The sequence below is a fragment of the Setaria viridis genome, chromosome 9 (genome assembly GCF_005286985.2).
Source record: "Setaria viridis chromosome 9, Setaria_viridis_v4.0, whole genome shotgun sequence".
Classification (NCBI taxonomy): Eukaryota; Viridiplantae; Streptophyta; class Magnoliopsida; order Poales; family Poaceae; genus Setaria; species Setaria viridis.
In genome coordinates, this window is record NC_048271.2 from 52,359,418 (window position 1) to 52,375,162 (window position 15,745).

Genomic DNA, 15,745 nt, shown 5'->3' on the forward strand with positions numbered 1-15,745 from the left:
GCAAAATAACGGGGGCTAAAACAAAAGAAAAAGGACCTAGATCTAATTACTTTTGAACTGAGCCGGACCTCGGGTGTAAAAACTACAAAACTTAGGGACTCTCGGCGCGGGAGTTGACTGGTATTGACTCGGGTCAAATCTGATCTGGGCCGTCGGATCAAGATCGGGCAGCTGTGGTCGCCTAGGACTCGACAAGCAACGCGCGAGCGGTAGAGCGGCGGCAGCGGCTCGCCGGAACTCGCTTGAAATCGAGCGTCCGGGAATCGGACGCGACGGGATCAAGCCCTGGAGAAAGCGAAGCACGCGGCAAACACATCTAGGGGGTTGTCGTGGTGGTTGGAGCTACGACGGCGCACGGCGGAGCGGCTCGCGCTCATCTCCGGTGAGCTCGTCCGTGCGAAGGAAAACACTGGAGAGCGTGGGAACTTCACGGGCAGCCTTGTCACCTCCTTGCAGTGCTCCAGGCGGTGTCCTTGTCGACGGAAGGGTGACCACAGCAGGCGTGTGCTGTGCTCGGGCTCGGGTGGCGCGCATGCGCCAGCTCAAGGCGGTGGCTTAGGGTTTGGTGAGGCCGGGGGGAGGGTAGGCGGCCTTTTATAACCCGGGGGCTAGCCTTGGCGTGCGGGCCCAAGGCCGAGGCAGACTCGCGCACGGGGGCGGCACGAGCTCGGACTCGAGTCCGGCTCGAGTGCGGCGCGAAGACGGCGAGAGGAGGGGATGACAAGTGGGGTCCAGTTGTCGGTAGGTGAGGTGGATGAGCAGCGTGGGAGCGGGCCGGCACGGGAGCTGGGTCGAGGCGGAGGCGGCCACTGCTGGGCTATTGCTGGCGCTACGCTACAGCTAGCGAGCTAGGTCGGAGAAAGGAAGCGGGCTGAAAGGGAAAGAAGAAAAGGAGGGGAAAAGGAAAAGGTTTTCCTAATGTTTAAAAAAATTCAAACAAAGGAATTCAAACACAAATTTAAATTCAAGCAACTAAAAACAATGCACCAGCATGAATGCAACAATGAAACTCTTATGATTCATTAATTTATTTGGAAAAAGAGTTAATTGCCTAAGAAAATTTAAATACAACCTTAAAATCTTTAGACATATAATCCTTAGACATATGCAACTAAATTCTAGCAAATTTTATTAAATTGCAAAAGTTGAAAATTAGAGTGTTACATCAGCCTGGCAATAAAAAACCTTGTTAAGCTAGCTTAGTGGTTCATTTCAAAATTACTCCGATTACACTTGTTTTTCTTATGTAATCAAAATTGGTTGACTCTCAACAAGTCGATTTCACTCTGATGTGGCTCAAAAAACAGTATAATCAAAATTGTTTTTGTTCTGCTTTTAGAAATTGGCTCTTAAATGACAGTGGGGACTATAATAAAAAATAAATCAATTTTTAACAAAGCTAAGAAAATAAAAATGGCTCATTTCCCACCCTAGAATGAAGTGGTGAGGGAGGGCAAAGGTAATTGGAACGAAACACATGTAAGAATTGCCTAACCCTAAGTGGGATTACTCTAAGTGAGGCATTACCATACAACCATTTGCAGGCTCATGTGCCATGGTCTCTAGATTCACACACACATGTACTCTACTCAAATAGAGGAGTTCATAAAGAAAGAGGGAGTAAGACATTGGACCCTTGGTTATATACACATACCGGCAGAATGGACTAGAAATCATTTATTGCGTGTTTATATTCCATAACATATTGTTACATTACAAAAAGAATGTATTACAGGGGCAGGAATGAAAAAACTGTATTGGTGCAAGAAGCATGCAGCCGGGGACCTAGCTACCACCTCGTTCCACATGGTCCTGGCTGCTGCTTCTCCCCCGGAGATCTCGCGGTCGTGGGCGAGACGAGACCTCGATCAAAGTCCTCTACCAAACTCCTCCTGGGTTCACATGACACGACCATGACCTAATCTTCTCCTGATCATTATTAGCTACTACAGTCCTTAACTTTTGTAATCATATCATATATACTAGTATAAACAAATAACGAATCTTATTAAGCTACTAATAAGCTCACACGTACATTAGGTATACAACAACTTTAAATAATAAATTAAAGAGTATAAGTATATGGAGTTGAATTAATTAATGTGTGGCAGGGGTCGTCGTCGTCGTCGACGACGGAATGGGTTCAACTCATTCCTCCTTGTAGTCCTGGTTGTTGTAGGGCGCGAAGAGCTCTGCGAGCCAGTTGCCCTTGCGGAGCACCCTGGTGCCGAGGTCAGCGCACATGGCGTCGCTGTCGTGGATGCTGTAGGTTGATATGCAGTGGCGGCGGTAGAAGCGCGTGGTGCGGCGCATGGCCTCCGCCTCGCCGTCGACGTGCCGCACCATGTCCTCCACGCTCGGCAGCGCGAACCGGCCGTCGAGCAGGCCCGCCAGCCAGCGGCACCGGAGCTCCGACGTGTGCAGGTTGGACACGCTCTCCACGTACCCGACGAACGCCATGTTCGGGATCAGAGGGTGGATCGTGCCGCTGCATGCATCAGCATTGATTGTTCATCCATCGATCAGTCATCAGAAAATGCAATATATTCATGGATCGATCAATCAGTGCAATCGTGAACACACGCACCGATAGAGCGGCATCATGCCGGACTTGTCGACGACGAGGCCGCGGAAGGGCTGGGGCAGGACGGCGCGGAGTTTGTCCTTGCCCTCGAAGCCGGTGGCGAGGAAGACGAGGTCGGCCTTCACCTCGGTGCCGTCGTCGAGGAGGACGCCGTCGCGGGAGAAGCACCAGCCGCCCGGGGCCCTCTTGAAGCGGATCATGTCGCGGTCGGCCATGTCGAAGAAGCCGTCGGGGAGGATGGCCATCTGGCAGGAGGCGTAGTCCTCCACGAAGGGGTGGTCCGGCCGGAGCCCGTACTTGTCCAGCGGGAGCTTCCACGCCAAGTAGGACTCGATGAACTTGGACACGCCCGCCCTCTGCACACATCAACATCACAGCCCATGGAAGAAGAGACAAATCAGACAACGCCATCAGACATGCATTCAAAGTTGATGCATGCCCCACGCCAGTTGCAATTACACCAGATCTGATAATCTGTTGCTCGTGCCTGCTGCGTGATGATGGTGACAAGCTATACATGGTGATAGATGGCCAGATGCCAGCAGCAAATACACTACACGTCGTCTCGAGCATGCACACATGTTCATCAGTGTCCATACCAGCGGGGCCATGAGGCGGCAGAGCATGGAGCGGAGGATTCCCTGGCCGGGGCGCTCGTAGAGGAACTGGGACAGGCGGGTGGAGTAGAAGAGGAAGAAGGGCAGGCCCCAGATGGAGTAGGACGGCACCACCCAGTGCAGGGTCCTCACCAGCATCGTGCACGCCTCGCCTCCCTCACCTGCAACTCAAAAACATTAGTTTACCTGGCGATCAAGATTACCAATAGTACCATTTGGTCAGGAGCAGTTGAAATTAGACCATGATAGATTGTATCCTCCAGAGAAAAGTGATTGTGCAGTCAAAACGTTAGAGTGATGGACGCACGCTTTTGAGGAAACAGGATTAAAGCTAGATCAAGTGGTACGTGCAGTGCAAGCGTATGACAAATCCGGGGGATCGGAGGCTGAAAAGTCAAAAGCTGCGTACGTGTTGCGTCCAGTGTACTTTGAACCTGTAGGAGTAGGAGAGCTGCAGAGTCTAGATGGAGTGTACGACGGACCATGACAAGAGTGACCTTTTCTGGGACTGGATCGGGTCTCCCAATTCGGGTGGCCACATGCACGTTGCTGTCACAGCCTCCTCATACAGACATAACGGTCGTCTTACTTGTTCATCGAATGTTTCTTTATTTTTATTCTGGATGGGTTAGTAGTTAGTCATACGCTTATCAGTAGTTGATTGGCACTTGTGTGTGAACTTGCTTGGCATGTTCTTTTTCTATCGTTTCCTTGATTGATAAATGCCGCGTGATTAGCTAGTTGATTATTGCATGCACCACTCTTAGTTTTTCTTGTACAATTATTCAAATAAATTAATTATTGTAACAATTTACTTGCATGCATGTAATACTCAGCTAGCTTGTTGTTCGCTGAAATTACGAATATAATTACTATTTTGCGGTGCAAGTACTCCCTCCGTTCCAAATTGTAAGTCATTCTAAGAATCTTGGAGAGTCAAAGTATCTCAAGTTTGACTAAATTTATATAATAATATAATAATATTTATAATGTCAATTAAGTATCATTAAATTCTTTATCAATTATATTTTCATAGTATATCTATTTGATGTCATAAATTTTTATATTTTTCTCTATAATTTTGGTCAAACTTGATATGCTTTGACTCTCCAAGATTGACTTACAATTTGGAAACGGAAGGAGTAATAAGTAATTAATATGTTGTCGTGTAGTTGATCGAGCAGTGTACCTTGGTTGGCCTCAGCGCATTCAAGCGCTAGATCGATGGCGCTCTTCTTGTACCCGACGACGACCACCTTCTTCCCCCTCATGAGCTCCACGGTCTCCTCCTCGGTGAGTTTGCAGTAGTCGAGGGAGTGCATCACCTGACCCCGGAACACCTCCGGCCCCCTGCCCGGCGGGAACACCGGCATCCGCGGCACGTCGCCGTACTTGCCGGCGCACATCACCACGAACTCGAACTGGTAGTACCGAACGTCGCCGGAGCCGGCGGTGGCGACGCCGATCTCCCACATGGGCTTGCCCTGGAGCGGCTCGCCGGTGCCGCTCCAGAGCTCGGTGAAGCCGGCGGCGCGGCCGCCGAGGAACTTGACGTCCACGACCTTGGCGCCGAGAGCGATGTAGCGCCAGAGGCCGAACGCGTCGGCGTAGCCCTCGAGGTACTCCACGATCTCGGCGTGCGTCGGGAACGTGGGGTCCTCGCGGTTGCGCCACGGGTAGTCGGAGAACTCGTAGTCGGGGCGCGGCGTCTGCAGACGGGTCGACCGGTACGCGCAGTGCTTCCACACCCCGCCCACCGACGCCGTCGCCTCGAACACCACCGGGTCGTGCGCCGCCAGCTGCTTCGCCGCGGCAAGCCCGCTGATGCCGCCGCCGATGATCGCCACCCGAGACGACGCCGGCACGGCCTGCCTCGTCGTCCTTCGCGCCTCCTGCGTCACCGCCGCCGCCGCCGCCATGAGGTACGGTGAGCGCGAAGTGTGGTGCCTGTTGAGTAGTTGGTGGGGTTGCGAGCGAGCACGGCGCGTGGAGCTAGCTGCTAGTGTGCGTCGACGATGGTGATGGATCGGAGGAGGCTGAGGGATCAGAGAGCTGTGTAGTAGCTGCTAGGGCTTTGTAAGCTATGGCTGTGTGGGTGGCGGGGCATGTATTTATAGGCGCTGTGCCACGCTAGAGAGCTGAAGCCGGAGGGTTTCAGGGTCTCATCAACATGTGAGCTTCCATAACGTATCATAGAAAACGGAGGGAAACACTGCGAGAGAAAAAACGCATAGAAAAACTGAACAAGTGGGAATGGGGCATGCATGCACATCACCAACAATTAGACACCCATGCATATACATGCACCGACTCTGGAAAACTGAAATACTCTTGTTAATTTCACCTTAACTTTTTTTATTGGTTGATAAAATTAATCTTAATAATAAAATAATGTAATACAAGGTATATACGGTAGTAGACTGGTCATGTCGTTTTCATCCGGGCCGGGGGGCAGCGGATCAGACCTAGTCATATTTTTACTGGTTTCTTTTAGAGCATGGTGGATTCATGAATCTGACACGGGAACGATGACCTCTTCCTTGTTCAAGGCAGGGCCATTCCTGATCTCGAGAGAACTTGAACGTAGCTTTGGACCGGAGAAAAAAAGGAGGCAGTAGCAATACTACATGCTGGGGCATTTTTGGCTGCAAGCCTATGGCTATATCTTGTTTGTCCCCTCGTGAAATAGACCGTCATGCATCCTTGCTTTCTTGTCCTTTGCTCCGGCCGCTATGGCCTGCAGTCGACATCACCGGCTTGCAGCTGATGTGCATGCAGACTATCCTATACTTGTGTACCGCGCGCGGTATGGAAGCTACAAACCAAGTAATGCTGCCAGCTGCCTGAGAAACATTCCCATTATTTACTTCTAGACAAAGAAGCATTCCCATTGTTTTCATTTCGCTTTTGTACGTACTCCTTCCGTTCCAAGGTGAGCAAGCTGATGTAAATATATACACCAACGTCAAATTAGTTTCGTTAAATCCACCATATTTATTGACAATGTATTACTTGGTATTTGAAATAATGTTAGTATATATTTTTTTTAAAAATAACTGAGATAAACCAAAAACACCTTAATTTTTGAAAAGGAGGGTACACATATCCTGCCTTGTGATGTTATTTAGGGAAAAAAGCTATATTTAATCAATTTGCTCCTTACAGTGCTGTTTGTGACCACAATTACTTCATTTTTTTGTGATGAAAAAATAGCTTATAGTTTTCAGCAAGAAATAAATGATAATGTGGTCCAATTATTTGAACCAATTTCATATCATATTTTGGGATTCGTTCAAAAGAAGATATAGTTGGCTCTTTCACACTTTTTCAGACAAGGAAAGCAACAGTAGTCCCTGTCATGCATCTCCCAATTCTAAGGGGGTGTTTGGTAACACACTCCTAAACTTTAGTACCTATCACATCGGATGTTTGATACTAATTAGGAGTATTAAATATAGTCTAATTACAAAACTAATTGCACAGATGGAGTCTAATTCGCGAGACGAATCTATTAAGCCTAATTAGTCCATGATTTGATAATATGGTGCTACAGTAACCATTTGCTAATGATGGATTAATTAGGCTTAATAGATTCGTCTCGCGAATTAGTATAGGGGTTCTGCAGTTAGTTTTATAATTAGCTCATGTTTAGTCCTCCTAATTAGCGTCCGAACATCCGATGTGACCCTCCTAAAGTTTAGTAGCTCGTATCCAAACACTCCTTAATGAACCTCGATTACAAATTTGTACGTACGGTTATTAAATTAACGCTTAATATTTCTGTTTTATGATTGGGGCATCATTGCTGGTCCACCTACATACGTACAGTGTGTATGTACGCGCACTTATGAACTCAGGAAACCAAAGACTAGCCTTAGCGCTGACCTTGAACATGCACACCGTACCCAGCGTAACTGACAGTACAAAGAATATTAAGTAGTAGGTTGATCATCATCAGCAGCAACACGTAGCAAAATGTATATTTCGTCTCAACTTCCATTGAAGACCCTGATTCTAATCAGGAGATCTTTTTTTTTAGGTTTGACCTCTGCGTAGAGCCGTAGACCATATAACCTAATCATGCATGCATCCGGGCTACATGTATCCCTAATCTGATGCCTTTATTTGTAGATACATGCATTGATAACAGTAGCTAGCATATGGTATCTTGGGCCACATGCATGACTGACAGTCTGACACCAAAAAACATCCTCCACATGGCCCTTTTCCATTGGTCACGACACACATCTCTACATGGAAGCCTGCAGAATGCATGCAGAGGTTAGGTATGCATATATTGTACGGATTAGTATAAAAAATTAATAATCGAGCATATTTGGTACACTAATGATGGAGCATACTTGTACACTGTACTCCGGATTCCATACATTTGCCACGAAGTTTGAACCAATTTTCGTGCCATTTTCCCAAGAAACGAGTTAGACGTGTGTGCATCGTTGCATACGCACGCACGTGCAGAAAATGAGTTAATTTGTCCTATTCGTAGGTAGAGCCGGTCACAGTTCTTGGATCGTTAGCTAGAAAACAACCTATACTCGCGGAAATTCAGAGTACTCTCAAGTAGTTCTAGAGAGAATAGGGTATTATGTGTTACTAGCCCTTGTTGAAATTCAAATTGACCATTGAATTTCAACAGACGAGCGAGCGTACAGACATTGATTTTAACATAAACAAATGCAAATCGTGCATGCGTATGCACTATGCAATAAGCTGCATGCACTCTTTGACTGCTCATATAAGCAAATCGATTGGTGGGCTTGCACTAGTTAAATCTCGGTGAATTACCACTGAACTTGGCGTGCGAATTTCGCTCACATTTCTTCTATACATCAGCCTAATTCTTTCTTTTTTGCGAGGCTTCTATGCATCATGCAGAGTAAATATAGAGAGCTTTCTGCATTGAATTCTCCATGCATGCAAATGCCATACTCGTCATTCGTCAAGATTCATTCAACTGACATATCTAAAATTCTAAAGAGTACAGATCGATGATCCAAAAGGCTAGAACATGCATCCATGGATATTAGTATTTTATCTAGCTTAGCTTGTGATTTTTCAGCTTGGAACATTGAACAATGACGTGCTGCATGAATTCGGTAGAAAACTTTGAACGAAGTCTTACAGACCATACTGGACCCTTGGACCGTAGAAAGGGAACGAACACACGAAAGACAGATATGCTAAGACTCAACGTGGATCAAGTAAAAGTACTTGCGACTGACTAATACCACATGTGTACGCTGCGTTCCGTTTTTCTTCGACATTTCCTAGTACTTTTGCTTTGTCTGAAGATGTGTACTCTAATCACTCAACTAATGAATAAAGGTGGTTACCATTTTAAATTTGGCAGTCCAAGCCGACATTCTGCAGAAGTTACAATCCAGAGTCCATGACTGGCCTTCATATGATAGAAATAAGGTGTTTACCATTTTTGCAATAAACTATGTACAGGGCCGATCGAAACAGCTCTATGTTACGCACAAGGTTTTTCGAGAGTTTGAGGCCGTCAACCGGTCAAGTATCTGTGTGGTTTGCCTCTGGTTGGTAGGAGTACTTGGTAGCCTAGCTTGACCAAGATTCAGCAGCCTCTCCAGTGTGTGTGGCAATAATGTCCATGGACCGAGCTAAGCTAGTGGTTATTTGCGAAATGCGCACTATTGTTTTGGTACTTGCAAATCCACTTGTGTATATAGTTTGATAGGCCGTATATATGCTCTCCATGATTGTTGCGTATCCATGGTACGTATACGTGTAAACTTGCGTTGCCGGCCATGTGCTGTTGACTTGGTGTAGACGACTTTGGATGCAGGTTAGACGTCAGAGCATGCCTGCCGCCATGTTATGCTCAGTTGGTGACAATGCTTGGTATTTCATTTGGTATAGTTTGTAACTTTGTGCTTAGTATCATGGTATCTCTGATTAAGATTTAAGAAAAGGAAGGGGAAAGGGAAGATGATGGTAGGAGTTGTAGTATTCTACGCCACTAGAGGAAAAAAGATACTGCTGGGCTGAGGGTGGAGAATACGTAACTTAGGCCCATAACCTTACCCTATTTAGGCCCATGCACCCCCGTGCAAAAATATTAGTAGTACATTTTACTCTAAAAAAATTAGTAGTACATTTATTTTACCCAAAAAAAGTACAGTACTATAGTACATTTATGTTCCGAAGAAGAAAGAAGCGTACATGTACCGTGTATATACTCTTACATTTACTTGTACATGCATACACTACTCTCGGTAGCAGGCCACGGAATCAAGATAGGAAAAGGACAAATCCATGTCCTTGCATCTGCGAAGCTTCCTCGATCAGAGAGCTCATGCGGTGATCTGATCATTCATTCATTCCAAATGAAAAGTGGTCGATGGATCTGGTAGTTCAGATTCGAATGCGCATTCGGTGAAGACGACCGATGCGAGGCGTCGCGATGTTTTGTAGCCGGATCCGGCTTCGGGGCACGCGCACGGCAATTGCTCAGCGGCGACCTGCCGGTCGGCCATCCGCCGTATCCGTGCGCCACGAGATCGAGCCCTGAGATACACAGGTCTTCCCGTGCCAGTCGCCAGTGCATCCACCACCCTGGCTAGCTAGATCTTGGCTGGCTGCCGCGGCGGTGGTCCGGCGGTCGTCGCAGGTTTTGGCCCGCCGGCCGGCCGGGCGGTGGATATGTTGCATGATGCACGCGTCAACATGGCAGTACACCGTCGAGTCCACGGTTTGACCTGACCGGCTTGAATTTGAGCGCATCGGTTCGCTTTAGCTTATTCAGCTAGCTTATCAGCCACCAAATATTGTTTTCCTCTCATAACAAATCAGCCGTTTCAGCTTTTCAGCCGATTATAAGTTGAAACGCCCATCATCTTCGTCATCGAGCGCTGCGTCAATTGCCAAGGCGGTTCCAAAGATTTCTAGGATTTCCAGCTTGCCGTACATGCCATGTGACCGCCGCCGCCGCCGCCGCGGCGCGGGCTACTCGTGTTGCTTTTACTTGCTTCCTTGGGCTTTGCGGCGCGCCGGCGCCGGTTCGATTGTTCGGAGCTCTTTCCTCCGACGCAGACGGATGACTTTGCTCTGGGCTCTCGTGCAACCGAGCCCACGTTCGGCCGCCGTCGCCGCTCCACCGAAGCCCAGCAGCGCCTTACGTAATCGGCCGGCCGGCGGTAGCGACGTGTGTGTGCAAGGCCCAGTAGCACCCAGGCCATCCCGGCCCGTGGTGACCGCCCAAAAGAATGGGCTCGCCTTACCCACCAAGTAATAATCGCCTTGTTGCAGTGTTGCTACTACTTCCTTCCCCGCGTCCCAAATTATTAATTATTTTGATTTTTTTAAAATTTATAATTTTGCTATGCATCTAAATGTATATATTGTATATATTATGTTTAGATAAGTACAAATCTACTCCTTTCATCATTTTAGTTTTTCTAAATTCATAAATTTTATTATGCATTTAAATATACCTTATATCTAAATACACAATAATATCTATGCATCTAGAAAAGACAAAAGGATTTTGATACGGAGAGAGTAACGCCCCGGACGGTAACAGTGATTCGCAGGTAGATAAGCAGGTCCGATTGCTTGTCTCTGAATCTCATCCAAGCGTCTACCACGTGTTGTGTCTCACTACCTACTGCGACATATGCTGTCTCACTCTATCTACTGCGACGTGGACATATAAGCCGACTGATTATGTTTTGCTGCGTCTAATAAACTCAGCAGGCCAGCTCGAAAATAGGCATGGCACCAACTGACTGCAGGCCAAACGGACACCAATCCATGCAAAATGTAAAAAGATTCAACCATTTGTGATGAACACACAGTATTTTGAAGATCGAGGCATCAATCGCCAATAATTCGCCATTTCACACGTACGCAACATCAGGGAAAATGCCGAAAAAATTAATTAATTCATAACTTAAAATCAGCAACCCGGCTATTTACACCTCTCCATCATCTTCGGTTCTTCACCGCCTACGTGATGTTGTATAACTGCAATAACTTAATCGCCCTTCTTCACTGGTGTGGTCATTTCTCTCGTGTGCCACCTTCCTTCCAGTGCGGATGCCGCGGTTTCAACTGTTCCGAGCAAGCACTTGTACACCTTCTGCTTCAGCTGCTCAATGGTTTCGACTAAACCATTCTCCGGATTAACGGCCTCGTCCTGCAACTGATCGAGCCAGTTGCTTGTTTCCTTGAGCTGCGACAGCCGGACGGCGATCCTCCCATCCCCACCCTTGGATTGTCCTCGCAAGCGCTCCCTGGTGTTCTTGGTTTGATCCTCAAACTTGAATCCTGATTCAAGGGCATCCTCCAGGAAGCTCAGGAACCATGACTGCGATTCCTTTTTCAGAGCAACCCATGACCTGCAGATCTCCTTGAAGCCATCATCTTGGGCCCATTCCATCTTTTCACTTGTCCGAGCATCTTCGGAATTCTTTGTTGTGTTGCATAGAGCAGCTTTATTCTGAGAGGCAGAAACTTTTCTTAATGGTTTCTCCTTCTCTGGCCGAGATTCTTTGCCAGGCTCTGGGGAGTAAGCTTTCCAGACAGCACTTTGCTGAACTATAAGCCGGTGTAGCTGAAAGAACTTGGTAATTGCAGCATGTGGATCCACTTCAGAAGATTCCCTTATCTCAGCAAAAATACTGTAAAAGCACACACGAGATTAGATTTATCCGTAGGTTCATGATCCAAAGGAAAGCATGCGGGTCCCTCAAAGAAAAAAAGATTTGTAAAAGAAAGAATAAACCATGTGTTTCACAGAAGGAATCAAGATCACTGGTATTCCTATATTTCTGTACTATTCAGTTATTCTGCTCAGAGTATTCTAGTTTCATCAGATTTCATTGAATTGCAGTAGAAAGGTGCTTCTGGCATAACACACAAACATCTCAAGTTCATCAATTTGGAATGTCGTTCCCAACTTATGCAACTAAACTTACTATTATAATCAATAAAACTACTTACCCAAGGCCTTTTACAAGATATGCAGCTGCTGCAGCCTCCCTTTGAGCCTCAGCTGCTACAATAAGAGCAATATTCTTCCTCCTGACAACAGCCTATTCACAAAAAAAAAAAACAAGGTGGTGTAACTGTGTAAGACAATTTAGTAAAGTTTAACTTATAACCAAGTATCTTTCTGCATATACAATGAATGGTTCAAGATAATGGCTTTCAATACACATGTGTGCAAATTATGCAGAACAGAGAACACATAGAGAACACATTTTCCAAGTCATAAGAACTTCACACGCGATACAAGCATAAAATTACCAAATGACATGACGCATACCTTTCCTGATTTGATTAGGCTTGTTGGGAGGGAGTCCCAGGAGATAGCTTCTGTAACTCTTCGTTTAACACTAGATACTGAAGGAACTGGACCAGAGTTTCCATTCTGCTTTGCTGGCGAACTGAGATTTGTTGGTGAAGTCCTCACTGGTGTTGGTGAACTCCTATAAAGCTTTGGTGGCGATCTTCTTTCGGTTGCAGATTCCTTTTTGCTCTCCTTTGGCATTTGCTTCTTCACTACAGCAGAACCATTGGAACTAGGTGAAGTGCCACTATTCTTGTGTGCGTCCTTGTTAATTTCTTGTTTTGTGGAAACTAACTTAGCATTGCTAGGAGATGTATTATTTGGCCGTTCCTGCAAGTAATCATCAACCATTGGTTTTTTACCCTTTTCAAAAGATAATGAGAGAAGTTTTTTTTACTTCAAAGCTTTGTTCATACAAGAGCTCATATATCAGTTACTTCTGAAAATCATATTAGACAGGATTTTTCGACTTGAATTACTGATGTTTGTAGGAATCTTCAAAACCAAGATATGAGGGTCATAATTTTGTAAACATCAACTTGCTTCAATTAAAGCTACAAGCTTAAGCATACCTTAGGTTTTGCCTCCTGTCTGACTTTCGGGGCAACTGATTTTTGATTTGATTCACATACGCTACTTCCTCCATTACTTTTGTCACTATCAATGCTAGAGTTTAGATTTGTAATTTTCCCATTGTTGCTTGATACTCCAAGCATGTATCGGGAAGCAACAACTGACTTCTGCTCTTTGATAACTACCTTCCTCTGCAAATTTTCCTTTTCACTTTCAGACAGATCAGCTGACTTGGAAGTCTTCCGTTGATGATCCAGTGCTTCCATGACCCCAGAGGGAGTTGACATTTGCATCAGATCCTTTGGGTTTCCAATGCAAGGGTTCCTTCCAGGAACTGGTCGGACCCCAACAAGAACTGGAACAGGGATACTTGACTGAACCTTTTCAACATATATAAACTGTCCAAGTTGTAGTTTGTTTGATAAGATGAGTTCGTTGTCCTCCTTAGACAAAGAAACATACGTCGAGTGCGACGAATCTGAAACTTTGATGAAGAAACCATGGTCCGGCCAAAGTTCTGAGCCAGTAATTGCAGGGACTATGCTAATAACTTGGAGAAGAATGGACCGGTATTCTCCACATACTTTCACATCGGAGTTAATATTTTTTAGAACCTTTAATAGTATCCCTGGAGTAAGAGACGCCATAACCTTTGATCCAGCTTATTACTTTTCTCTGAAAATGAAGAATAATGGAAGTTAATTGTATATGCATTATTCTCCATATTACTGAAAATGTTGTATCGACCATGTGGATTTATAGTAACATTAGGGAAATGGCTTCCTGGTGATGGCCCAGTATAAAGAAATAATTGCTAGAGAATTGACGTTTAAGCTCCAGCAAAGTAATATCTTAAAAACACAAGTCTGGCAGTTTTAAAGCACAAAAGGACAAAGATGGATTGGTTAAAACTTCAGAAACACATAAAGGAGCAATGTGGGCATGCAATTTAACCATGGAGCCATAACATCCAAAGTCCAAATTTGGCCAGATGTCAAGATAATTGAAACACAAGGAAACAACAGCCAAACAGACGAAAAGAACAAAACACTCAGTTACAACGATGTTCAGCACCAACTGATGTCCTTTTACATAGCAAGTAAAATTTGTTGAAAATATAAGCTTACCAAATAATAAAAAAGAATAGAACAATTTTCTGTTTACAGGAGGAAAGTACTTACTGAATAAGTGCAAGCATTAGGAAAAAGGAAAAGGGACTGTATCTATGTTCCTTAGCTTTCCAGCAAAGATTAGTGGTGTAGACCCCCTCAACCAAAAGTCCAAAAGACAACCTAATCATTCTTGCAAAACTCCATCTCGGTGGCCATGAACAGAGAGGAGACACAAACACCACCAACTTTCCCAATTCCCTCATGTCTCAGCCCACAAACAAAGGGATTGTGAAGGAGTAAACCGTCCTTCATGGGTTTCTTGGCTTAGAATTCAGGAAAAGAGAAACCAAGACCCAAGAAACAGGCGTTTTTTGGACGGGACAATAATTGAGTAATAATCCTTAAACTTCTAGGTCAGAGTAATGTCGACTCGTGAGCCAAACAACTCTGCTTTGATAATAGACTAAAAACAGAACAATTTTGTATCAATTTATGCATCAGAAGATGCGATTAATGTCGGTCCCGGAAGGGTAACATAACCCATCCACAAGAGATATATATCGGGTTAGTAAAATCGCATAAAACTAGTCCGCCTTTTTCATCCGTCAGAATTTGAGGTTAGGTGTCATATTGAAGAAAGGACGCAAATAATAAAAATCCAAAGCTAACTTACACCTCTCTGTTGACAGGTCCATCACTTGTAGACTACCAAGTTAATTGAAAAGCTACGGGGAGAAGAAACTAAAATTAAGAACGCGGAGGTAGCCAAGAAAATCATCAAATTAGTTGTTCGAACAAACTTACATGTGCAGCAAAGGCCCTTGCTCAGGAGTCAGGAGCAAGGACCAGGAGGACGTCTACAGGCTACAGCAGGAACAAGCAGCCGCGGCTCCAATCAAGCAGGAGCTCTGTTCTCTCCGTCAGCGGACGAGAAGCGCCGCATCGAATAAACCACACAACCGCGGAAGCAGAGCAGACAAGGAAACAGCAAGCGAATTTTGATTTTATTTTTCGCGGCTGCAGCGTTTCGCCGAACAGGTGATGGGGAAGCAAAGCAAGGAAAGGAATTGGGGGGGCGGGGGGCGCGAATCAGAGAAGAGAGGGGCTGAGGAGGGGACGCGCGGTACCTTTCGAGGCGCGCGAAGACGACGCGGAAGCGAAGAAGACGACGTGGAGGTGGAGGAGGAGCCCAAACGGCGGTTGGTCTCCCTGACTCCCTTTCCCCAAGGCGGGCGGCGGCATAATAAGCAGCCGAGGAAGCGGGCGCGGGGCGCCCAACCGCCGCTAACCGCCCCTGACACGGCGGGGCCCACCCCGGCGGCCGAACCCAACCCAACCCACCAGCTAGCGTTCTGGCACACAGAACACGACGCCGAGTTGGAGTTGGAGTTGGAGTTGGAGTTGGGGAGTGGCGGCAGCGACGCCCGACGGCACGAGCCGGAGAACCGGTGCCCGGTCCGCGTCGCGGCCGATGGCCCGTCGGCTCGGCCTGACGCCGCCGCGGCCTTGCTGGTTGCCTGGT

At 46.2% G+C, this 15,745-nt stretch overlaps 2 protein-coding genes across 4 annotated transcripts; both read right to left on the reverse strand.

The window, feature by feature from the left end:
- Nucleotides 1-1,667: 1,667 nt before the first annotated feature.
- On the reverse strand, nucleotides 1,668-5,421 carry LOC117840057 (probable flavin-containing monooxygenase 1). The gene is made up of 4 exons (XM_034720509.2): nucleotides 4,391-5,421; nucleotides 3,184-3,362; nucleotides 2,588-2,940; nucleotides 1,668-2,488 (listed from the first exon to the last, which is right to left on the reverse strand). The coding sequence occupies exons 1-4, from the start codon at nucleotides 5,118-5,120 to the stop codon at nucleotides 2,149-2,151; spliced, it is 1,602 nt and encodes a 533-aa protein (XP_034576400.1). The 5' UTR covers nucleotides 5,121-5,421; the 3' UTR covers nucleotides 1,668-2,148.
- Nucleotides 5,422-10,999: 5,578 nt separating this feature from the next.
- LOC117836854 (uncharacterized) lies at nucleotides 11,000-15,510 on the reverse strand. 3 transcript variants are annotated; one of them, XM_034716371.2, is made up of 6 exons: nucleotides 15,028-15,317; nucleotides 14,897-14,948; nucleotides 13,111-13,786; nucleotides 12,515-12,868; nucleotides 12,190-12,281; nucleotides 11,000-11,867 (listed from the first exon to the last, which is right to left on the reverse strand). In XM_034716371.2, the coding sequence occupies exons 3-6, from the start codon at nucleotides 13,756-13,758 to the stop codon at nucleotides 11,222-11,224; spliced, it is 1,740 nt and encodes a 579-aa protein (XP_034572262.1). In that variant the 5' UTR covers nucleotides 13,759-13,786; nucleotides 14,897-14,948; nucleotides 15,028-15,317; the 3' UTR covers nucleotides 11,000-11,221. The 3 variants fall into 3 exon arrangements, with proteins under 3 accessions (XP_034572262.1, XP_034572260.1, XP_034572261.1); XM_034716369.2 differs by lacking the exons at nucleotides 14,897-14,948; nucleotides 15,028-15,317 and adding an exon at nucleotides 15,351-15,510; XM_034716370.2 differs by lacking the exon at nucleotides 14,897-14,948 and having other exon boundaries at nucleotides 15,028-15,316.
- Between the last annotated feature and the right edge of the window lie 235 nt (nucleotides 15,511-15,745).